This window comes from Serinus canaria, chromosome 7, assembly GCF_022539315.1.
Source record: "Serinus canaria isolate serCan28SL12 chromosome 7, serCan2020, whole genome shotgun sequence".
NCBI lineage: Eukaryota > Metazoa > Chordata > Aves > Passeriformes > Fringillidae > Serinus > Serinus canaria.
The window spans coordinates 17632172-17658278 of record NC_066321.1 but is presented as its reverse complement, the minus strand read 5'-3'; the positions used below and the strand labels follow the sequence as shown (position 1 = coordinate 17658278).

The window sequence follows — 26107 nt, the reverse complement described above, 5'->3', positions numbered from 1 at the left end:
TGGATTCATTAAATCTATTCTTAAGCTCAGTTACTTCTCTGAAACTCAAAGAACAGAAGCTCTGAGGAATATTTTGTTTCCCTGGAAAAAGCCAGAGAAAAAGCCCCAGGACTGTAACCACTCAGTGTGAGGTGTTAGAATGCAGTCTTTAATGATTTGGTTTTGTTTTGACAGGAAAGACAAAGCTCTGAGTGGTAGAAATGCATGTTGTTCTGCTTATTTTTATAGCCAGAGATAGTGTGGGCATTTCCAAGGACAGAACACAAGTTTTCAAGCTCTTTGGTTGGTTGATTTCTATTTTGTCCTACCCCGGTGTGTTCTGTCATTGGCTTTGAGTAGGACTGAATTCACATAAATGGAATGACATTTACTAGAGCCTTAGTCTTTGTGCTGACTCTCCAATATTTAGGTTATGAGGAATTAGGTTTAAAGAAATATTGCTAACTACTTTGTTCTGCTTCGTGTTACCACCTGGATGAAGGTTGGCAAGTTCTGTGAAAAGCAGACATGAATTTGTCTTCCAGAAGAGTAACATTGCCTGCAGTTATGCCAATAACTCTGCAGAAAAGGGTATGGCATTTAAATCAGTCTTTTAATTCTGACATTAGTATGGGTTGATAACAATGTTTAAGCATGGCTGTATTTATTTTTTCACCTTTTCTTAAATTTCTCTAGTGTAATAAGAATGTTTCTTTTCTGATAAATATAGAAATTTTTGATTTCATTCTGTGAAATATGTTTGCTTGTAAATATATATGTGTCCACAACTGATTTTTTTTTACTGGTGCTCTTTTCTCTGTAACTATAATTTTGTACTTTGTGCAGGAAATTATTTTTCTTACAGATTAATGTAGTTTTTAAAATGTCACGATTGCTTTAAAATATGCCTCTTTTGAAGGCTACGATACTGTTCCTAACAAAGGATTACTGGAGTCTGCTTCCACAGGTTTTGCTTCAGCCTTAAACACAATGTGCTTTTCCCTGACCTGTTCTGGCTAATCCTTTATAGTGGATGGCCCATCATGTATTTTGGGAACCAGGGTGACACTGTACAGCGTTTTTCCATAGCCACTGTAGCTTGCCTTTATTTGTTATCTCAATAAAAAGTGTAAGCAGTGCAAAATGATTACATCTGTGTGCACTAGGATTGCCTAGTGTAACTCAATGCGTTGGGGGTATCTGTGGAGTTAAAAATACACACGGAAATGAAGTGCAGAAATATGACTCTCTGCTGAGCCAGATATGTTAACTTATGAGAAGTTTTTTCAAAGAAGTTGTAAGTTATTAATTAGTTCGATTTATTTTGTAAATGTGTAGATATTTTTCAAAACCTCATTGCTGCATAATGTGCTTAACTCATTGTTAATAGACTCTTCTGTTACTGAGGGGCTTTTTAATGTAGCAGCATTGTGAAAAGTGAAAGTTCACTGAAATATGGCTGCAGTATTAAATGGTTCTCATGAGCAGTTTATGGGGAAGGCAGCATATATTAATGGCATTAGTCCTGTGGGTCTAAAGAAGTATATAAACACATAACTTTTATTGATTTGTGATATAAACAGTGTCCATTTATATTATTTCATTGTTTGAGTTGGAGGGGCAGCCTGTGAACATAATTGGGATGGATTGGTACAGATTAGATTATGCTGCTGTTTTACTAGCATGATAATATACTATTTTTCTGGTATAAAAACTTTTACATTTAGATATGTGCAAGATGTGCACAGTGTTAACATGGCGTTATCTAACAATTTGCAATATCTCTGCTACACTTCTCAAAAATACTCCTTTAAAAATTGTGGTCTAACTTCTCAGCTCTCATCCTCTCAGTCTTGTGGTTAGCTCCCTGTCCTCTCTTCCTCTCCCTAACACCCCTTTAGAGCTCAGATCTAGATTGTCATAGTTATTTTATTTTTGTCTGGGTTTTGTTAATTGTATATTAGGAGAGGAAGGTCTTTGTTCTTGCAGCGTGTAGTTGTGTTAGACTCCTGTGGTATGCACACAGCAGTACTTGGTGCTGTGTGGGAGGGGAGAGGTGTAACTTCACTCAATCTAGCATTAGAAGGCTGGAAAACTCAGTTTTAACTGTAGTGTATATTTCAGTGGATTGATTTTTATTTTTTTGAAGTTGAAAGATAATAATTCTCTGAGAAAATACAAGAGTTTTTTGACAAATTCTCAGTAAGATAATTTTCTGCACATTCTCGCTCATTTTTTTTTTCATGCTGTTATCAAATTAGCTGCCAACAGTTATTGGCTTTACTTCTCTTTATCTATGCACTTTGTAAGCCCAAAATAAAATTAATGGAAGCAGTAGGAGGAAGCAGCATAGGGTGTTGCCTTAGGTAGGTAGCTATTGGGCTGCACACTGTTTCAAAAAATTCTTGAAGGCATGTGTCCTCACTGAGGTCTCACTGTGTGCCAAATTTAATAGGCTTGTTAAGGCTTGTGATGGTTTTATCTAGGCATGTAGAATTCCTTCTGAAAGTATCTTTTCCCTCTACAGAGGGGGCTTTGTTATTTCTGTAGCAATGCCTTAATTTCTAGAACTAGAATATGGAGGAAGGGAAGGCAGGAAGGAGCCATGCAGGTGAGGGGTGACTGACATATGTGCATGTGTAAATTTGTTTGTGTTTCTCATGGACATTAGAACCTTTGACTTAAAGTGGTGCAATTTCTGCTTTTTGTTGCACTTGAAGGACCTGGAAAAGTAGGATTTTTACATTAACACTACATAGTCAAGAGAAACTTAAGTATTAACTCATGAAATACTCTTCTGGCATATCAGTCATTACAAAGAATTATTTCTTAAATTCATGGAATAGGTAATTGTGTAAGAAGTCTAGTTTAATCACAATACTGCAAAAATTGCAAGTCTTTCTTTTTCCATCTCACAAAAGGTAAAATTTTGCATTGTCAATGTGCTAATCTGTTCTGCCAACTTCTTGAGCAGTTAGTTAGGTTTTCTCATTTTCATTCAAAATGTCTAATACACTTTGTCCAAAGTTACTTTATACTTTCTGTTTTGAAGTCTGATGTGAAGTATTTAGCACAGTTGATGTGGTTTATTCTTAAGTAATGTATTTTTAACTAAAGCTACCAAGTCTTGTTTAGGTTTCAAGGGGTCTTGTAACACAGATGGGAAAATTACATGCTTGATGAACATGGGGAATTATGTATATTGAGTGCTATCACAACCATATTTATTGCCTAGTGTAACTCAACGCATTTGGGGGTATCTGTGGACTTAAAAATACACATGGAAATGTGTATTTTATTATCTACTTTATTGTATGTGTAGACATATACTGAGTTGCATAGTAAATGCAAAGTAAATGTTTTTATCTTTTGTATGAATAACTTCATACTCTTCTAAAAGTACTTAAAAATTAGATTTGAAAGGTTATAATGCATTCAAGACATTGTTTTACAGTCCAAGACCAAAGATTTCTTCAATATAAACACAAGTCTATTAGATTTGTTACATGGTAAGTAGAAGACTTGGGCTCTTGGTGTTGTATGCAAGGTGTATAAACAGAGACCTGCAGTTCTTTTCCATGACAGCTGTGAACTTCATAACACACTAGGTCAGATGATGCTCAAAAACATTGTGTACATAGTCAAAATGTGTTGCAGCTGAATAATTTCCAGCAATTCTTGAAGAGATTGTATAGTGTCTTTTAATTGGAAGAAATATGACAAAAGAAAGATGTGATTTTAGATTGCTCAGGACTGGGCATGAAAATTTCAAGATGCTCTTGCATCTTTATTCCATCTCTTTTTCTGGCCCGAAATCACATGCTGCTTTAATCAACACTTATCCCTCCCCCAAGGAGAAATGGTCACTTAAGCCAAATTGTACTGAGAATTAGTAATATCTGTCTGCAAGGCTAAGAGCATGAAAGTAATTTTTCAGTTTTGTGTTTGGACCCCTGAGATGAAAGGCCAGTGTGCTAATCCAGGAATTTTACATAAGGCACTTTATGTGACATGATAATGGTGTCATTAAATGGATACCTTTTATAAAATTGCTGGATACAGACCAAGCATTCATGTGTGAAACATCTCTTCATAAGGACAGTTTGAAAAATAGTAATTTAAAAATAAAAAAACAATGCCAGTGCCCTTTTTGTCTTTCATGCAGTAATAGAAATAAAAGAAATACAATAATAAATAATATAATCCAAGACCAGGTTGGATTTGAGCTTTGAGCAACCTGGTCTAGTGGAAGGTCCCCAGGGCAGGAGGACTGGAACTAAATGATCTTTGAAGTCCCTTCCAACCCAAGTCTTTCCAGGATTCTTTGATTCTATAATATAGTAATAAAATGTTTCTATAATAGAGTAATATAAGGGCAGCATCCTGCAAAGTTCTGAGGACATCTGAGGGGTTTCTTAGAGATAGAGGGAGAGGGAGATAGACTTGAGTGGGCTTTAAAGGCTTTTAAAGGATTAAGGAGCAGTGGTCAGAAAAACTGTGGTGGTGGAGGTGAAATTTTTGAATTTAAAGTCTTTATTAAAATGGAATATTTTCTTTAATGAATTATTGAGGGATCTGAGAGAAGCTATTGGGAATAATCACAGGTAAATCATTAGGATGGGTGTGACTGGAAATTCAGTACAGAATTATGTCTTAGACATAAATTACTGGGATAAAACTTTACGACAAGCTACTTCTTTATCTGTAGTTTTTTATAAATTGAATGAATGTTTTGAGCCAGAAAAAGAGTTAAGGAAGGTTGAGAAGGAGGAATGTATATGGAAATGGGAAGAGACCCAAACTGAATTCAGAATGGTAGTGTGTTTTTTGAAAGAAGTTTCTGTTTAAGCTTGCTAGAAGGCCAGGCTAGGATGTAGGCTTACAGAGAGGTCTTGCCACCTTTGTGTATCTAACATGTGCTAGGATAGCTGCAGTTTGGTTGGGGGCATCTGTAATTCCTGCTTTCCTCTAATGCATAAAACTTTGTGAAACTTGCTTTGCAAGTATCTACCACAGATCCTTGTTGGAGGGAGCATGCAGTTTTCATGTCAGCTCTGAGAGGATTAATAAACTGCCTGATATCCAGTCTTCTGTTGTACAGTATTTGTACAACAGAAGACTGGATATGTTGTACTAAGTCACCTGCTTGTGGCAGAGGATGAGGAGAGGCTCGTGATGCAATGATGGATAAGTGAGGAGAGGCTAGTGATTCAATGATGGATGACAGGGAAGAAGGAGGGTGGCAGTCCAGCATTTTCTGTCATTGTGGAAGAACTGTGGCTAGGTCCAGGAACTGTTTAGGAGGGAGCTACTGACAGACCCTCCTCCAGGGAGGGTATTGCAGCACTCATCCCCTATTTATTGATGTAGGCCAAATAAATCTGGAAACTATTCTTGAAAAGAATTTTAGACCAGTTTTTACACTGAATATCTCCTCATACTCAAGCAGGCACCTAAAAGTGGATTCTGGTATAGTCATCATATATTGGTTGACCAGTCATAGTTCCTGCTTTGACTAGCATGAAACCACTAAAACTTCCTTCTATCGTTATTGTGTACAAAAATTATCTCACATGTATAAATGAAATCAAAATGGGACTGACTTTAGCAGTCCCAATGGTTCAGGTGCAGGCAGGGAAAGGGAGTTTTTTCCCTGTCCTTTGGGATTCCAGTCTCTGCAAGCAATCAGATTTTCTAGAGTGTTTTGTACACAAAACCATCAGTGGTCTTGAAAATGAAAATGTAAAGCGCTATGCTGCATAGCTGCCTTGAAGGGTAGATAGAGATGTATATGTGTATGTGCCTGTGAGAGGGTGAGTATTAAGTGCACTGAGCTTTTTAAAAGTCTTTTAAAAATCTCAGTGGTTTAATGCACTTGGCCATTACTTGTCCTTTGTATAGTTTGACAGGGTTTAGTGGTACAATTAACGTTGCACTTTGTCTCCTCTCTGTCTTCAGTTCTTGAACAGATCTTTGATATGTTTTTTTCAGTTTCTTCTTGCTTTCTTTGAACATCTAACATTCTTCATACAGTAACCAAGGAAATTGGCAGTGTTTAGTGCCCTACTCTGATCATAATCCTCTTCTGTGGGCAGAAATCCTTTGGAAGAAAACCAGTTTTTTCATCAATTGAAGAAAGTGCTTGGCCATTTTCTAGCTCTAGTACTTTAGTCTCCTCTTGAATAAATTAGGCTTCAAGAAGTCAGAACTTGACCTTCAGACTGTGTTATCTGGCCTTGAAGTGTATCAAGAGCTACTGCTGAATAGCTATTTTTGCTAAAGTAAACCCCATACTGATTGTGCTGCAGTGCTGTATGTGAAGGGAGAAACTCAACAACCGGCACACAAGGTGCTGGTGTGATGAGTCTTATGTAAAAGATCAAATTTCCCTTACTTATATGTCAGTTACATGTTACTTTCTACATGCATAAGCAAGTGCCTGAAATATTAGAAAATTTTCTTTACTTTTGATAAATTGAAGCTACATCACTGAATGCAAAGAAAACTCATCACATTGAACCAGGAATTATTCATATTTAGATGTGCTTTCTTCCTCATTTTCATGCAGTTGCTATAGGCACTGCCCATGCCCCATTCTTCCTCACTCCTTGTTTTTCTGCCTGTTGGTCAGGAACAGAGGCAAGACCAGCCCAACAAAACAACAGCTGCCTTAAGGACCTAAAGAAGTTATGACTGTTTAATCATGTATTTTGTTTGCATGGCAAGATTTTGGTAACAGGGGGAGGGGAGCTCTACATGGGTGGCTTCTGTGAGAAGCTTCTAGAAAGTTCCCTCTATGTCCAATGCTAGCTGGCTCCTAGGCTGACCCCATCATCAACAGTGCTAGTGCCTTTGGGATAATTTATTTAAGAATGCACGAAAGGTTGTTGTGCAACTGCAGCAGAAGAGAGAGAGAGAACATGTGAGAGGAGCAGCCCTGCAGTCACCATGGGCAGCAGAGGAGAGGGAGGAGCAGAGATCCCCCCCCAGCTGGTGGTGCCAGCACGGTGAGACAGCTGTCCCTTGTGGGACCATGGGGGTGGAGACCAACCCACCAAGGCACAGGAGGTGAGTGCCCGAGGCAGGCTGTGACACCTGTGGAAAGCCCACAATGCACAGGCTCTGGCAGGATCTGTGAGAAGAGCCCATGCTGGAGCAAGTGCAGAGTGTGAGGAGTCCTCCCCCTGAGGAGGCAGGACCCGCCGAGACAACCTGTGATGTGCTGACTGCAACCTGTGTTCCTTGTCCTGCTGCACCACTGGCAGGGAGGAGATAGAAAAAATTGGGAGTGAAATTTAACTCCCCTCTGGTGAGACCAGAGGGGTAGGGAGATGTGTTATAAGATTTAGTTTTATTTGTCATTGCCTTTTTGTGGTTTGGTTGATAATAAAACTGGTTTCCCCAAGCTGAGTCTGTTTTGCCTGTGATGGTAATTAGTGGGTGATCTCTCCCCATCTTTATCTTGACCCACAAGCTTTTTGTTATATTTTCTCTCCTCTGTTCAGGAGGAGGGAAGTGATAGAGTGGCTTTGGTGGCTACCAGGTGTCTAGAAAATGTCAACCCACCACAGATCAAAATGCCTCAACTGATAAAATTCTGTGGTAACACTGGAAAGTTTAGCCCAGTTCCAGTCTGTCTAAGTCTGTTGCATTGGTAGTGACTTTTTGAAATTTCTGTTTTGAAGTCATCCATATTCAGTTGCTTTCAACCCTTTATTTATGTTTACATTATTTCAAGGCAACCAGTTTTTCACAGTTTTAAGTAGTTATATAAGAACAGATTTACTCTGCTGCAGTTCAGTTTATAATGGGTGCCTTGGGAACAGTACAAAGCAAGGCGAGTCAAACTTGAAGTTGACTTTCCAAGAATACACATCCACCTTCTTCACCCAGAGTTGTTAGGCTCTTGGCATGTATCTCATGTTTCCTCATTGTTCTCGTATTTCATCTCCTTTTTCTGGCACATCCAAATGGCTGCCTTGGACTGCTGACCAAAATCTTCACCAAAACTCATGCTTGGGCATCAAAAATGATAACTTGGAGAGACATCTTTGATTCCTTTCTTTCCCATGCTTTGCTCATCCCTGCAGTTGCTACTTCTTGCAACTGGTGTTTTTGTAGATACCTTTTTGTGTTTGGCACCACTAAAATTCATATGAAGGACCGAGACCTGGGAAGAGGGGTTCAGTTTACACCCTTAATACTTTTCCTTTATTTTCTACTAGAATCCTCTTTTCCCCCCTGCCACTATTCTTTAGTGCATTGTGATTTCTTCAGAGTCTTTTAATCACATTTATTTCCTATTGTATCATTTCTACTGACAACCTTTGCCCTAACAAAGTTGTGCTCTTTTTTTAGCCCACTTGGACTGCTTTTCTGAGCTAGTCAGTCCTGTTCTCCAAGAGGTTAGCAATTAAATGATATCTAGGCTGAATAACAGCTGGAGCCCTCAGCTTGTCTTGTATTGGCCCAAAAGCCAGGCTTCAATAGCTCATCATACCCATCAGCTGCATATGCAAGTCCTCAATGTTGTTATTTTTCCTTTGGTCCTCTTGATTGTAACTTGTTGGATTGGTGTCTGTCACCGTCTTTTTGGGTATCCTGTTTGACAAGACTTGTAGGATGATCATAACAGAAATAAAATGCATATATTTATGGTAATATGAGCATGGCTTGTGTGTGGGCAAGCGAAGCAGCAGCCAGACAACCCAGCAGACCTCTGAATGTAGGGTATCACAACAAGCGTGGAGATGGGAAATGTGCTGCTGGCTTCTGTTTTCCTGTGTGACTGAAGACTGCTCAGTCTATGTATCTCATTTTCATTTTAGAACAAATGATTAGAGGTAAACATTATCAAAAGAGACTAAATTTCTGAAATTATCACCCCCTTTTAACTACATCACCCACTTATTATCTTCTTTTTCCTTTGGTTTCCTTGTTTGCTGCACATGGTGACTATTACATTTTTCCAACAGTTACAGGAGCTGGTTTCCATGCCCAGATGCCCTTCATCTTTTTTTCTTTTCCTTTATGGGTTAGAAGTTGCCAACAAAACCTGCTGACAAATCTGTAATAACACTACAGCGTATAGTTGAAGGTTTTGCGTAGTCTTACTTCATTTAATGCAGGATTTACTCTTTATTTGGATTTTATGCTTTGGCCAGAGGGAACAGTACTATGAGAATTAAAAAAAAAATGTTCAGAAGTGCTGAGAAATAAAATTTCCTGTCAGAATACATATCCTACAACAGTTAAACCTTGGTCTTACATTCCAGTGATGGCTAGAAACAGATACCCAGAGATGACAGTACTGGACTGGAAGTCTGACCCAGCAAAGCAAGTTTTTTTGTCATGTACCAAGTGGCAAAGTATTTCAGCATTTTAAAACAATCGTTTATTACAGTAGGTTACCCTACATGGCCTTTGTCATATTTGGTCTGGACATTCCTTCCACCAGTCCAGAAATACAGAGAAAATTTCCAAATTGTATCTTCAGCTAAAAATCTAAATTTTGCTTTGTCTTGGAGTCTACATGATTTTCTCCTCTATATATTCTGTATATTCAGGGAAATACACAGCTGATATAGTTGATGATAAAGGCATTTTTCTCTTTAAGCTGTGTTACAGTTCAAGCCAAAGCTTCTGTTTAAAATGGCCAAAGTGAAAGAGAGTTTTAAGAAAAAATCTGTTCTCCTTTTTTTTCTTATTTAAAAAATCTATTTCAGGACTGCTGCAAATAAAATAGGAAGCTAATTGGTCTCTTAACAGTGTTATTCAGAGACTTGGTCTTTCTCAGCTTTGCAAGAGATCTGCTCTACTGAGAAACCAGCAACATGGTGTGAAAAACCTGGTAGAAACAATAGGTACTTCTTTTTATAGCTGGTATCTCTTCAGAAACATAGACTGCAGCCAGAACGCGGCAGTAACAGATTTGCTTTCTCTTGTGCTGGAACACAGCATTCTATTTATCTCTGACAAGCGAAGGATATGTTGGACAAACTGCACTATTAAATACAGAAAGCCTCATTTAAATAATGTTAGTGCCTTGACATAAATAGGGACAAGCTATACAAACATGAGGCTGATAACATTTTGACCTCATCTTTGTTGTACACAGAATACAAAAAACAGAAGTATATTTTAGTGACTTCGTATTTAAATTTCTTTCTTCCTCTGTCTTCAGACGTGACTCATTTTCTGTTTGACAAACTTTTTTTTTAAAAAATGAAATACTGGAGTGTCTTCTTAAGTCAGATTCTTAGAATCCTCCAGTATGATTGTTCCATTCCTCTTTTTAAGTCCAGTTAGTCTAACTGGATGTTTTCCATCTGTCTATGGTAAGTGCATTCTAAATACTGCTTTCGTATATAGTAAAATGTAAACCTGCATATTACTATTAAATATATAAAAACCATTTAAAGCTAGGACTTTGCAGGCAGTGTGGAAACAAAGGACTGAAGATGGTAATACCATAAGTTTACTAATAAGGCTAATATGCTGATCAACTCCACTAAATTAAATTTTCATTAAGAAAAGTTCATGTGAACGTACACTTTTATTAACCTGAATAATCAAGTTTGGTCTGAATATTAATCTCTTTAAGTCAAACAACAAGATTTTTGAACCTTTATCAGAAAGGGCTTGGTTTGAGGGCAAAAACTCTTCGCTATTACCAAGGGGATTTTTGTACCTTGCTGTTTTTTTTAGCAATCTTCTGTGGATTTCATGAGAAATAATAAGGAAGATCTGAGTGAAAATGATGGGTCATAAAGCATGTACATTTAGCCTAAACAACCGAGCTGTGTTAGGAGGACTGTATGAGCTGAACTCTAGGAAGGAGCATTGTGATTCCAACACCAAGAAGTGGTGATGCTTGGCTTAAGGGAGAATAGCCTGTGTACATTTACTCAGTGGCTGGATCACGCTATGGTCTCAGCTGAGTTTTCAAATTACTTTCCCTTGTATAAAGAATGTTACCCAAATTCCATGGAAATTTAACCAATAATTAATTTATTTTTAGTGGCTAGGAAGGTGTAAAACTCTCATGCCTTCCTGATCATCCATGTATTGGGTTTAGATTAATTGAAAAGCCAAGCATACTGTGCACTGGAGTGGAGAGGGGACCTATGTTAGATTAGCTGTCTTTAAATGGTAGTCTTAAAGGGACAAGAATAGGGAGCCATTTACCTTTCCCTGCATCAAGAAGTTTTACAAATAGCCTTGTGTCAGGTGTTCATGGATAAAGTTGGCATTAAGAATATTTTAATGAAAAATAACTAAGATTTATTTTTATCATAGCTACTAAGACATGGTTTTTCCATTCTGATTTAGAGGGTTAATATGAGTAAGAGCCAAATTATTTGACTATAGACAGCTATTCTGAAAATGAACTGTGCATTCCAAGTTTATCTTTATTCTGTAGTCTCTTCCTTCATAACTGTTTAATTTTCATTAGAGCTCTTCTTTTGAAGGACTTGAGAAAAGTTATTGATACCAGTCAGTGTAAACTGCATTACCCCACTGAGTTTTTTCAGCATTATGATGGTTACTCTAAATCACTCTTGGAATTGCTATGAACAAGATGGAAAAAAGTTTTCATAAATGTAAGAGTAGGTTTTCTTCTAGGAAGAGACAGATTTAGGTAATGTTAGTAGATTCTTTCTTAGCTGCCTGATGGTAGGCACTGGTGACTCATGAATTTGCAAAGCAATACCCAAAGTTAATCTGCTGCAGTAGCCCTTGGGCTTTTCCACTTGTTCAGGTGTGAGCAGAATTTTATACTCAGTGCACAGCAGATGAAGTGATAGATGGAGCCTAAGCCTCCATTTCTACTGGTGCTAGGATGAGGTTTGCCATTTAAATGCTAGACTGTATTACCTCCTGTTAACTATTTGCCTTTTTATTTCCAGTTTATTTCCATTTTAAACAGACAATTTTATTTCACCTATAAAGACTAGATCTGGGAACCTGTTCCATATGCATTGTGAATAATTAAGGGAGATAAATGATTTAGCTTCTCTGCAGTGTGTTTATCTTGTATAAGTGCTCCTTTGACAGCTCAATCATTTGGCAAGTCTGCTGATTTTCTTTCATTTCTGATGTTCCATGGAAGTGTATTATTTGAATTTTTTGCTGGTAGTATTTATATTTCCTCACAACTTTCTAGTTATTTACACACATCTTAACAGTTGTATTTGAAGTGTCTTTCACTGGCTTTGTTTGGAATCTCCATAGTTTGAAAAAGATTTTTGGTAAGGTAGATTAACTTGAGACTGACTGTTTAAATAAATTATTTGATCCACCCTTACCTTTCCTTATAAATAATGTGCATTCTTTTTAAGGAGTTTATTGTGGGTTTTACCTCTGTAGATCCCTTTGTATTTCTCACTCCTGATTTGGTCCTTTGTGGTAATGGCTGTTGATGGTGATGAGTCTTTTAATCTATTTATTACTGCCATTCCTACTTACAGGATGTTGAGCTTCACAGTGTTGCTGTTACTAAATAATTCTTCAATTATTGTAATTTTTTGGGCCGAGTGTCATCTAATTATCATATAGTTTACAAGAATCTCACTTTTGGCTCTAAAAGTAGTTGTACTACTTTTTTGTGAGTTTGTCCAACACATGGCAGTGGCTTTTTCTAGACTTTGCCTTTTTGTTCAGTTTTGTGCAGGGAAATGAAATCTTCACTAACTCTTTTATTACAATCTATAACTACATTTTGTTTCTGTTGACCAATATTGTAAAATTGAATGTATCAAATTCAGGATTAAGTAATGATATTTGTATTTTAGCTTCCCTGTTGTGTCTTTCAAACTCTGTTTCTCTTCAGTTTTACTGACGTTGTCTTTGCCATGATTGCATGTCATATTGTCCTCATTCTGCCATTATTTCCAGTATCATGATGTGATTGTCATAACCTTTGTTTGAAAGAACTTCACTGGTATATTTTTACACATAGCCTATTACAATTTGGAGATCTGCATAATTTAACCTCTCTTTTTATAATACAACATATTTACACATCTAAAGCAGCAGTCAAGTGAGGAGGTATAAGTGCTTTACCAATCTTAATGAGTTCAGTCTGTTACCTTGCTGTACAGAAACAGATTTCACTTCTCCTGCCTCATGTTGTTAAAAGTAAAACTGAGGGACTAATGCTGACTGCCCGAAGTCAGGTGGCAAGTATGTCTTTTGAAAGTAAGAATTGGACCTTTTTGCCTGTAGGTAATATAAAGTTCTTTGCATTGCTATTCAGTTTCTATTTTTGGTGTGATTTTGTAATTCCTGGGATGGTCATGAGTGGTTGGATTAGGTAGGGCATGGAGTTTGTACCAGGAGCTGAAGGAGGGGAGTGGCTCTGTCAGCTGCATCATACAGACAGTTGCCATAGTGCCACCGAAGAACATTACAGAAAATAAGCAGAAATTGTTTTAATTGATAAAATATGCATACTTTTAACATAAAATTTAACAAGTTATTTAATACTTTCTAGAAGAATATTTAGGTCTAAAAATTTTTTTATGTTTTGAAGCAAGAAATTTATTAATTGCTAGAGAAACGGACCTTGTCTGTCATCTTACATTGGAATAAAGGCTGGAAATTAACATTATTTTTGCTCTTTGAAATGTCATTTTAAAGAAGGTTAGATTATGGAAAAAGTATGAGGTTTTTCTAGGTTGTGGAAGGAGAGGTTGACCAATTTTCCTAGACTTTCCTCTTCCTTCTTTGCACTTTGGTTTCTTCGCAAGACAGAAAACAGGAGCTGTGTTCCTTCTGCCTCTTGAAGCTATACTGTGTCCCAAATAAGAAGTCAAGACATGTACAATTAGACATTGTATGCACCTTGTTTTAATGACAGATGTGGATTTCTGGAAACTGCTTGAATCCTTTTGGCCTGGAAATCTTCCCTTTGGAGGAAATATTGGAGGCTGACATTTGAGCTGTAGATGGGGATATTTGAATGGAAAGTCTTGCATTCACAGCTGATATAGTACACAGTAAACTTTACTAACATGCTATTTGTTTCTGACAATAGCTGTGACTTAACCTCTTAATTTTTTTTATGAATGCAGAATTTTTGCTGACTCTTACTAAACCAAGACAGGCTGTTGCTAGAAGTCATAAACCAGTTCAAAATGCTAGAAGTTTCTAAGCACCTCCTTTGTAGTTAAAATACACTCCAAATTCCTCTACCCTTTGCCAATATCAATAAGCAAAAAATTTTGTCTAGCAGGCAGAAGGGTTGGGAGTTTGAGAACAAATGCTGCAGGCAAAAAGCCTGATTGTTAAACTATAGAGAGGGGTTAGCAGAGTATCAGGCCAGCATTTCAGGAGAAGTATGACACCCTGGAGTGTAAGATTTTTCAAAGCCTGGTTTTGCATACAATAATTCTGCATTTAACAAAAATTTGACAGAAATTATAATGTAATTACGAAAATGTGAAAATGTGCAGTGTTTTATTAGGGGGAAGGGGGGAATAATTTTAGAAATCATAAGCTAAAGTTAGGGGCTTTTGTCTTTATAAATAAAAGTGGCTTTTTTTTTTTTTTTTTTTTAAGGTGCTGACTTCCCACAGTGTCAATGGCTATACAGAAGCATTAAGAATCATATAAATGTCAGGTCATATTGGTGTAGGCACCTAAATCTGTGTGCTAGGGGTTCTTTTTCTGTGAGTTCTACCTGGCTTTTTTCACACGTTAGGACTTTGGTTTGAAATTTTAAATTCCTCAGTGCAGGGCATATGTTTGTGCTGTTTCTGCAGATTGGAACTTCCGAAACAGATGGCATGAAGATTCTGAAGAATCAGACTTGGACACCCTCTCTTAAAAGTCGATGAACACTTTATTTAATTATTGTAGTGGAGATGATGGTTGAGTGGGGAAGAAGACTCGGGGGAGTAGAGTCCAGCTTTGCTTCTCCTGCTCCTCCCTCCTCCCACACTGCTTACCTTATGTGCACTTTTACTTATTCTTTTATACAATTGCTGGGTTTCTGCTTCTTCTGGTTACTTTTTAATGTAAAAACTAGGGTCTTCTTTCTATTTTGCTTTGTTAAATACTTGATTGTATTTTTCACAATTTATTTTACATTCTGAGTTCATTTGATTAGTGAAATATAAAAATTAATAGATTTCATTTTGAAGCAGCATTTCTTATAAAAAAATTTTTGGAGGCATATAGATGCATTGCACATAATTCTGGGATCTTGGCTGATTTTTAATATATTGAAAAACTGAAGAGAACATGTAGGAATGCTGTACCTCCTTGCCTGCTCCCATAGGCAGTGAAAATGATTAATGCTTGTCATGCTGAGCTTGGTGTTTTCTTCTTATAGGAAAATCTTGGAGCTGCTTATTTCTTACTTCCAGTGACTTAAATAGAAGCTTTTGAGGTGTTTCTTTTTCTAGCCTTGGGAAGAACTAAAATCTCCTTGTATTTATAAACTAGACTGGAAAGAAGATTTCAGTGCTGCTGAGACAAGTTTTTCTGCCTGCTAGTAGGTATAGTCAAGGGAAGTGAAACAGCTTGCTTTGGAGCAAAGTTTGAGAGTGTAGGGTAATGAAAACTGTAATGAGAGCTTGTTCTCAATTAGCAGCTCTTTTCTTGTGTGCTACTGCTCAGACAAATTTTTCAGGGGAAAAAAATGGAAGAAAGTGGAGATGACTGGCCAGTCAAATACATGGTGAGAGCCACTAATAAAAATAGTGATCACTCAAGCTTACTCATTTCTATAGGAAGTCAGCATAGCTGCATCTTCAGCATAACTCTGCCACCCTTTACTTCTCAAAGTATCCTCTACTTCTAGGAAGAGAAGTATTGCAACATATTTCCAAGGAAAAATGGTATTTTGAATTTATCCTTTTTCATCTGATCCACTCCCCTTGGAATAAATACATTCCCAGCAATCTTCCCAGCAAAGGAGACTTTGCTTCAAACACAGCACCCAGTGCATACTGAGCAACTTCTAATTAAAAAAACCCTCAAAGATCAGTCTAAGTGATGAGATTTACACCAATTTGTTAAGCAAAATGTGTGACAGAAGTTGATGAGTGTCTATTAGGTGACTCTTGTCTCCTGCTGCATCTGAATCCCTTGCAAGGAAGGGAAAAAGCATTTGTGTTTTGTAAGGTGCCCCATCATAGCTGTGAGCTGGGGTGATGTGTTCTCCTAGACTTGAGCAGGATTTATTTCCCTATACTGAGAAAACTGAGTGAGAATACTCACAGAGAATATAAACTGGGTTTTTTTATCATTGTTTTTTTTTTGCTGTGTTATTTTATTTTGCTTTAGCTGAGCTCCAGTAGTCCAAGGCCACCTCCAAGGCTTCCCACTCCCTGAGCTGAATGGCCACAGGCAGCTCATTATCATGACTTGTGTTGCTGTCTCCAGCATTTTAAAAACTCTTTTTCTGTTTCTCTAGCAATAAGAGTGAAGTCATCTGCACTGCGACTCTTAACCCTTTTAAAAAGAATTTCTGTTAAAATATCCGTCAAGAGCCTCAGCATGGGCTGTACGTGCTCTTGCTGTAAAATAAGCATATCACTGAACTTGATGAGTGCCTGGGGAAAGCTGCAGTTGTTGCTCTGTGCCATAGAGTCCCCAGCCAGCATGCTCACGTGGATTCCCACCCTGCCTTCATTGCGAGAATATTAGGAAACAGAACAGAATATTTCAGCTGGAAGGGACTTAGAACAATTATCAGTACTTGGAAAGTTACTTCAATTCTTACCTTTGCTTTCACTTTCTCCACTGTCTCTCTCCTTTCTGGCATTTCAGCCTGTAAAATCCTTTAGGTTCAGCCTGACACAGACTTGCTGGACAGACTAATGAAGATGTCTGTGACCTTCAGTGCTGCCCAGAGTAGGACCTCTTTTAAGGTGATGGGATGCTGTTTCCTCTAGTCCCCTCTACAGTCCTCCATCCCATTCACAGTGCATCCTGCCAGACACATCTTTTGATTTCATCTTTGAATCAGTATAAATATTGCAGGAATTTCAATAATTCATGCTGGTTTATCCTGAATGGCCAAACATCATTTCTGTGTGACTGGAGTAGGACTTTGTGTGTGTGGAGCCAGGCTCTGCTGCAAGCAAGCTGCATTGCTGCTGGTCTCTCTTGCTTAGCAGTGGGAATGCTGCCAAAGCATAGATGTCTTACAAAACCACAGCCATCCCCTATGGCTGCGTTGGCAGCATTAAATTCAGTAGCAATGTGGTCTTTTTGCCCTTTGGATTAAATGGAAATATTGGGCTGCAGTCTAAGTCTGTGAGAACATTGGATCTTCTTTCTCCAAGGTCTGCTATTTCCCTTGAAAGTCTCAACTTTGAGGTGGTGTATTCATGATTGGGGAGAGGTTTTTCAGCATGGATTTAATGTTTGCCATATCCTGAAGATTGGTGTTGTGGCAAGGGTGGCTGGGTATTGTGTGGAACTCTTGACCTGTCAACGTTGATTAGGTGCATTATTAAAGCAAATTATCATGGGCTTCATACTCATTTAATGTGCAGGGCCAAAGTTTGGAACCAAACTTCTGTATCTCTTTAGTTCCACTAAAAAAATAGGTTTTTGTAGAGTAGTAAGGCCATCAGTGTACTTTAAAATCTCAGTGTGGTTTACAAATGGAGTCCTTTTCCCTTGATCTGATGTTTGGAAAACATGAGTGAGAGAACCTGTTTTCCAAAAAAAAAAAAAAAAAATTTGGATTTTTTCTGTTGGTGGGAAGATGCAGGTGGTAGGAGATACAGTTGGAGTTTCCTGCTCTCTTTCCTACCAACTTCAGCACAAACCAGAGAGGGAGCTGCCTTGAAAAGTTAGGGCACAATACATTGCTGCTTGTTTATTAGATTATTGAAATGAGAGTGTATTTGGTAAGGCAGCTGTTAGGAATGACTGACAGTAACGGGCTTGTTTGTCTTTAAAGTGAGAGCTTGTATCTTGCTGTTTAATGAGGGATTTACAATGGTATTTAGGTTTTGTGCATAAATTTCAGTAGAGTTTTGTCTTGCTTTCTCATGAATATGGATAAATTCAATAAGCTGAGAGGAGTATTTTGTCAGTTAAAAGCATCTTGGGCACCCTTTAAACTGAGGATGTGTGTGCAAGAATTCCAGTTCTTGCTTGTCAAAATTTGAAGCCACTCTGTAACATCTCCTGTTTTATTGTCTGCAGAACTGTGAGCATCTTGAGTCTGATTGCTATTCTCTGAACTAACTCCTTTATCAAATTTTTCTACAGTTCTGCAGTTGTAGAATTCTGGAGTTTCACTGTTTATGCTGTGTGGTTTCTTTTTCAGCTTACTTAAGACTGTACAGATTGACTGCATTTATTTATCTCTCCATAAATGGGTTTTTTTAAGCTAATATACCAGTCTGACCAGTGTCCTGTGGTAAGGGATGTCCAGTGGCCAAATTTAGTAGTGGAATGTGCTTTGCTTGGCTGTTCTGTTCTCAGTTATGCCATTGCACCAGAGAGCAATGGCTGTCTTTTATGTTGCACTCTGTGTGTGTGGGTTCTGGTCTCAGTCATGAAGCTGGGAGAGCAACATATGTGGAGTAAGTGAAGCAAAGATTAAACTTATGGATATTTTAGAGTTTTTATTTATTGCAGGTACTCAAAGTGTATAGTGAAGATGATACTAGCAGAGCTTTGGAAGTACCAAGTGATATAACAGCCAGGGATGTGTGTCAGCTCTTGATATTGAAGAACCACTATGTTGATGACCACAGCTGGACTCTGTTTGAACAACTTACCCACACAGGTTTAGGTAAGACTAATAATATATAATGAAATGATGTAAATAAGGTGTTTGGTTTTCATTTTCATATGGAAGCACAATTCTAATAGAAAGGCTTGGAAGCAAAATGATGGAAAGTTTCTTCTGAATTTTTGATTTTTGGGGTTGTTGCTTCTGATTATTTTTGAAAGGATAGGTATAAACTAGATTTTTTTCATGGTACATTTGCTTCACACTGCTTGATCTGCATCTGTCAGAATGGTTTGGAAGACACTAACAGTTAAAGTTCTCACTGCAAATTCTTCCTTGCTCTACCTTGTTTTTATCTGGCAGTTCTTTCTCTTTTTTGGGTGGTATTTCCTGCTTATCTCTAGAAAGACTTGGCTTATTTTCATTGGAAATAAAATCCTGTTTGTTCCTAACATGCCTGAGTGAAATATCTGTCATCAGAGACTGAAAGAGGTTACACAGTGCTATTTTATCTTTACTATAGAATTTGGTTTTCAGAAATAATATCAGAGTGGTATAGCCAGTATTTTCCTTCACTACATTCAGTTTGGCTAGATTTATGGGGGACTCTGGGACAGAGCTACTTTAAAAGGAAAACAAAACCATTCCTCCAAACTTCCAGATAGGACCAGTGAACTCTATTGAAGCAATGCCATGTGCAGTATTTTAAGTTGCTGGTAACAAGATGTTCTGAAATTTTTTTCACTTTGTCAGTGTTCCTCTAGTGTAGTAAAACTTCTCTTTTTCTATTATACAGTTCAAAATGTGTCATCTGTGGTTTCAAAATACAACATCTGATGTCTATTCTCTTTTGAAGTGTATAGGTGTACTTTTGCAGTATAAAAAACAAGGCAAATTGATTGTAGGGAGAAAGGGGATTTTTGCAGAGATGTAAACATGCAGAATACAGGAAAGACTTTCCTTAGCAAGAGAGGAGTTTAGAAGCCCACTGCTAGAAAGTAACAGTGAACTGAATCTCAAGTTTGACAATCTTACTTGCTTTTGCAGAATGGTGTTTCAGTACTGTGTTGTGTATGCTTTTGATAGGAAATTATGTTAGAAAAAATCTACTAGAAGACAAATGCCAAAGAAATATGGTTATAATTTCACATCACTCAAAATTTCCATGTTATTCTTGAACTTTGGCACTGTACTAGAGCTAAAAAAGGTAGTACTTCTGCAACTTCAAGGGCAGTTCCATCTGCCAGTGCAAAGTGTGGCTTGAAAAAGAGGATGTTCTGGATGCCTTCCTGCATTCTAAAATACATGGAAAACTCCATGGAGTTCTTAATTCTCAAAAGAGTCTGTACTGGTACCTGGTAACTGCGGTGCTGTTGATTTAAAAAAATGTACACACCAGGAACAAAAATCAAACACCCCCACAAACATTCTCCCTGGCCACTCTCTCTGTCCCCCCCAGATATTTAAATATGACTAAAAGCTGTTGTTAGAGTCCCTTTCTTCCTCTGGATGTATCTAGGGAATCCAGCCTTGTGCATTTATTGAAAATAAACTTGACTGTGCATCTCTCAATTATGTTTATCAGCTGTATTTTAAGGATGAACTACAAAAGCTAAAACTATTTTCTGCCCTGTTATACTCCTTTATCCTATGAAGGTAGACACAAACGTTTTTCAAATTTCATTTCTCGCTTTGTTAAATTTCAAAGATATTTGTAACCTTTTGCACTGAATGTATCAGCTGTGAGATGCTTCCAACTCAGAGGAAGGTCAGAGTTAAATCTGGGTCGAGGTTGAAAATGACTGCTATATAAGAGGTAGCAAAATGGCTTTAGAAAACAGTACTATATAAACAGTAGAAGTGTTTTTTGTATTTTGTAGTGTAGCTGGTGTTCAAGTAGTGCTGTAACTATTGAAGAAGTTGCCTTTGAGCAACCATGCCAGAACAATAGGGGCACTGGTTCTCCAGCTTTCTGCTTTTGCACAGTACACTTTTTGACAAGTAGTGCATTTTCTTCAATCTGGAAGATTTCAATATCAAATAATTAGTGAAATTGTTTTTCCTAATATTCTGATATTCTCGAAATTGCTGAAGACCTTCATTCACTATGCAGTCTTATAATTGCTCCTGCTGCTTTCAGTGTAGTTCTAGAAAAAGGTGAATGCTTAATTTTAAAAGTAAAATAATTTCCTAGATGATGAGGTTGGCAATTCAACATGACTGGCCAAGGAAAGCAACAATTTGAGATATCCCCTGTGTATTTTTAGAGTACTGAATGATAATGGAGTTATTTTAGCAATGCTGGTTTAGATCTGGTTTTGTTAGAAAGAGTTAACATATTCACCTTGACTTTCTTTAAGTATATTCTTAAGCACTGGAAGCATAGTTTGAACAAATACTTTGCAAATGATGAGTTAGTTGGGGATTATTTTCTGTTTGTTACTGCTGTGTGTTTTACCCATGTAAATTTGGAAAGTCTTTTTCATCTCATAAGTTAAGTGAATTGGTATTGAAAGGAGATGTGCTGTGAGCAAATGTAAACTCCAGGATTACGTGGATTAATAATTCATCTATCAATTAGTGAACATTTTCTTTAAAACATATCAGCTGTCTGAATACTCCCAAATTAGATATAATTGCATGAATCTTAGTGAGCTGAGCACAGTGTTCTACTTTTAATCAAGACAGACATTAATTACATTGCTGGATTGTGCACCTTCATTGCTGTGTGGAGGTATCTGCTGAGAAGGTTTAAAGAGGAAAAAATCCCAACAAAACTCCCACCTGGAGCAAAGCATAAACCCACGGTCTCTATATTTCAATTTTCACAAACATATATGCCCTTGGGTGGAGAGCTCTATTGTTGAACACTAAGGATGGTTGTGTCCTCACTGCAGCTGCCTTGGCAGCCAGGAAGCTCAGCTTTCCTCCCCACCTCCCAAGTTTTGCAGTAGCAGAGGTTCTGTTTCAAATATCTGAAATTCAGCAATTCCTGCATCTCTATAAATCAATATATTTCAGAACTGTGTCTTTCTGGTATATGTTCTTTTAACTTGAATGGTTTTCACAATGCCTAAGATCATTGAAAGCAGCTGAAGTGTGCCTAAATTTGGATGATGCCATGTCATCCATACCACCAAATACCTTGGTGCTGTGAGTGCCATACTTCCACTGCAATTCCCCTGAGCAAGGCAGGCTCTGAAAACAGAACAGTTATCCATAACTGCTCTCCTTTGTAAGGGAAGTCCTATCTTCATCCAGACATTTTTCCTTTTCCACTGAGAAACTTTTCTGCTGGCCGTAGACAGTTTTCTGTTTGCTTCTGCAGCTGAACACCCATTTTCTAAGGCTCCTCTTTTGAGCAGAGGGCAGTTCCTTGGCCAGGCACATCAGTATTCTTCAGTCTCATTTTGATTTCAACCTGCATTCTTTCAGGTACTCTGTGAAGGCTGGGAAGATTCATAAAGCACTACCTGTGCAACAGTGCTGAGCAATGTCTTTCTATTTTTTATTTAGTTTAAATTTTTTCCCCACTGGGTGGCTGTAGAAGAGGCTTTTTGAAATGTGTTCTATCATGTACTCCAATATTAAATCTTTCATGTCCATTAAATACTTTCCATAGTTAAGGAGGCTGTTGTGGACTGTAGCAGGTGCTCCTCATGTTAGAGAGAGTAGTAATAAAGAGATGATAGAAAGGTAGGTAGAAATTCTCCAGTCTAGTTGGAAGACAAAAAGGATTTACCTAAACAGAAGGGCAGCTTTTTCATGTGAGCATTTAAGGATTTGATCACAGGGCTGTGTTTTTGGAGGCCATCAGTGTTTCAGCTCCTTCAAAAAAGTAAGTTTACTCAGTTATAAAATATTTCTTGCTGTGACACCTTAAAAATAAAGAAATATCAGCACCTTTACCCATCTTTTGGGGTGATGCACAATGTCATATTTTTCTACCAAGAAGTAAGTCTTGAGGAAATGGTGTTTTCTTAAATGTCACAATGCCAAGCATTTAAGAGTTTTAAATGTCATCTCTGAGGAGCACTTTCTCTCTATAAAACTGAAGGAAAAAAATGCTGGTTTTAACTCAGAGCTTCAGTTCTTTGCCCTTGCATCTGAAGAATGTGTTTTGGAATAGAACAACCTGTACAAGATTTCAAAATGCTTACTTTCCTTTCGCTATTTTTGGGTATTTTTTTATTTTCTGAATTTCTTTATGGTTTTATTTTCTTCATTTAATCTGGCCACAAAATGGGATTTTCTTCGTTAATCTCTGTCTTTTTTGACTCAAAAATTGGTTAAATTCAATGAAGAGCGAGTTAAATTCAATGGAAGTTTAACTTTGCTCCGTTTTCTTGTAGGAAGAGCTATAGAAGACCATGAATTAGTGATGGAAGTCCAGTCAAATTGGGTAATGGAAGAGGAAACCAAACTGTATTTTAGAAAAAATTATGCAAAATATGAGTTTTTTAAAAATCCACTGGTAAGTCCTAACATTTTATCTGTGAAGTGGTGCAGTTAGTGTTTCTAAAAAAGAATTTTTTGGTGCACACAGATAGTCAGAGTTTAAATCTTTTAGTGTAGCAGGAGTCAAAAGGAATAATCAAGAGGGAATATGTGAAATACAGGAAAGTATTGCAGTGCATGTGATCATTGGCTGTCCCTTTCTTGCAGCTGTAAAACAGCCATGTTCATTTTTTATGTTTGGGGGTGATGGGAGCAACAGTTGGGTTTAATTGTATTGAAATTTCCACATGGATGTAAAAGAAAATCAAATTTTTGCAACTCAGTGAACTTTTCAGCAAGGGACAACATAATATAAAATGAAGCAGCGTGAGGAGGGGCACCTGTAGCAAAAATGATTTTATTGTTGAAGTGAAAATGGAATGTTCTGACCCAGCACTGCCAAATTGCAGCTTCTCCCAGCTGTAGCTAAATGACAACTGACACAAAAGGCCATGAGCAGCCATAACCTGTTAGGGGTAAGTGAAAGTGAAGCCAAAGTTAGCATACATAAGGAATGGAAAGAGAGCACAGATATCTTGTAATTCAGGGATGTTGCCAAAGGTTAATGCTGCTGATTCAGACCTTGGCTGATGGCAAAGGCCATGGAAGCAGTCCTGGCTCAGCGGAAGGAACTTACCATCTGGTTGCTCCATGGTGTATTTGGACAACTCCTAATGCTGTCTCTTATAAAACCAGCTTGTTTCAGATGTAAAAGGGAGAAATAGCAGAACTGTGTGAGGGCTTAAAAGATAAAAAGTGAAAGGAAGCTCAGATTATCTATGTATGAAAAAGATAAAAAGGAAAATATAAAGATAACAAGAAATATAAGAGTTTTGGAATTTTTTTTTTGTTTGATTTAACTGTGTGTCTCTGGACAGATCACGATACATTTGTCCCAGATAGGGAGATATCACTATAGCAGTGAGAAATTTTTCAGCTTGAGATGGTCTGCAGTTAGTAAAGAAGCTTTCACAGAATCACAGAATGGGTCAGCCTCCCTGCTCAAGCAGAGGCATCCTTGAGCACATGACACAGGATTGCATCCAGAGGGTTCTTGAATATCTCCATTGAGAGAGATTCCACAGCCTTTCTTGACAATCTGTTCCAGTATGTGATCACCCACATAGTAAAGAAGTTCTTCCTTCTATTCAGGGGGGACTTTCTATGCATCAGTTTCTGTCTGTTGCCTCCAAAAGTTAAGTTTCTGTATTGTTTAACCAGTGAGTGAAGCTGGCTGTAGAGCGTGGAGGACCTGCAGCGACACCAGCTTCAGCAGCTAGAGCTAAGCAGGGCTCTTCTGGGTGCTCTGGTCCCAGCTGCAGCAAGAATGCTTTATCACAATGAGTTAAGATGAATTAACCCTACCAAAAGTTCAATTTCATTAAAAATGGAAATTGCTGGACATTGGGGGGCTAAGGGAATATTAACTTCAAATTTATCCAGGCCTTGAGAGAACATTATTTGTGATGGTCAAACCCCTGTCTGGTTCATATCTGCATGACTGTATTGAACACCCCAGCTGCAGGTCTGTCCCATAAATTATCCCTTGGGCTTTCCTTGATAATGAAACTGGCATTTTAGTTGTAGGCTTTTAACCCCATCATGTTGATGTAGTCAATTTTTTTGTTAATTTGTATAATACATAAAATAGAAGATTAAAAAAAAGAAAAAAAGAGAGAGAACTCTTTCTTTCTTTTCTAGTGGAAGTTATTCCAAAATATTTTACTGGGTTTCTAGTGTAATGAAAACAATAGAAAACAAAACACTTTTCAGCATGTTGGTGTATAGCCTCCTTATTTTGTAGAATGTATTGACTCCCCAGGCAAGTCTTGTATGTCAACAGCAATAGAAATTACTGCTACAAAAACAACACTAAGGGCCAAATATTGCAATGTGATTTGCACTGGTGTCTGAAATCCTGTTCCAGAGACTATTGATGTTTTCTCAAAATTCTGTGTTTTTCAGCAAATAATATATAGCATGTGCCAAATTTTGGGATGATATTAAGGTAAGCTTAAATTATTGGATCAGGGAATCTTCAGTGTCTTGCACTGCACTGAGAACTTAAATAGCACATACAAAAGAGAAGGCTTTGTATTTATTCCTACAGAACTTTGATTCAAGTTCTTGTTGTTACAGAGCTTTTTTCCAGACCATATGATATCTTTTCCAAGTGAGACCAATGCAGCTCTAAGCCACTCTGGGATATTACAGGTATGTAATCATCGAATGAAGATGAACCAGCACAGCTCATAATTCCCCATTACCTGTGCTGTGTGAGTATAGTTCTTTCTTGCCGTTGGATCTGTTGCTAGGTTTTGAATAACTCAAAACATGGTTAATGACTTTTTTCCTCAAGAGATAAGAAAAAATGTGCCCCTTCCTAGCAGCTATTAAATGTCCACACTTGGAAATTTGGATGTCCTTTAAGACTCCAAGAAGTACCAAAGCAAAGGAAATAGAGTGAAAACATTAAATACCTTTACTGGCTATTTTGGGTGAAAGACACTTTTTCCTTAAATAGGTGGAGGAGTGCTGAACAAACTTAGCAGCAGCCTGTGGTAGAATACCAAAATACTGGTGATGTGACAAATGGATATAAAAAAGAGTTAAATGGTTAAACTTAATGAGTAGAAAATTTAGACTGACTAGTATGATTTGTTAGCTACTGTAGCCTTCAAAAGAAATTATGGTAGGTCACTCAGTGTTAGTCATCTTTTAAGCAGACACAAGATTCTAATTTACAGTGGGAATAATGAAATGATAATACAAAATGACCGTATCAGGGATCATTGTCTTACTTTCAAAGAGGGGAAAAATGACTAATAAAGGTGGAAACATACACATCACTCTTGTTTGCTTGTCATTAGAAAAATTAAATAATAGAAGAAGAACTTCGACTGGTCTTAAGACAGCAACCCTATG

The 26107-nt window shown here is 37.6% G+C and overlaps 1 protein-coding gene across 1 annotated transcript in view; it reads left to right on the top strand.

Annotated features, from left to right (window-relative positions):
* GRB14 (growth factor receptor bound protein 14) overlaps positions 1-26107 on the top strand; it is a 58615-nt gene that overhangs the window by 15040 nt on the left and 17468 nt on the right. Inside the window, exons 3-5 of the mRNA XM_030241825.2 lie at positions 18589-18745; positions 23038-23159; positions 25322-25396. Coding sequence (XP_030097685.1) covers positions 18589-18745; positions 23038-23159; positions 25322-25396 — 354 coding nt within the window. The remainder of the gene's footprint in view (positions 1-18588; positions 18746-23037; positions 23160-25321; positions 25397-26107) is intronic.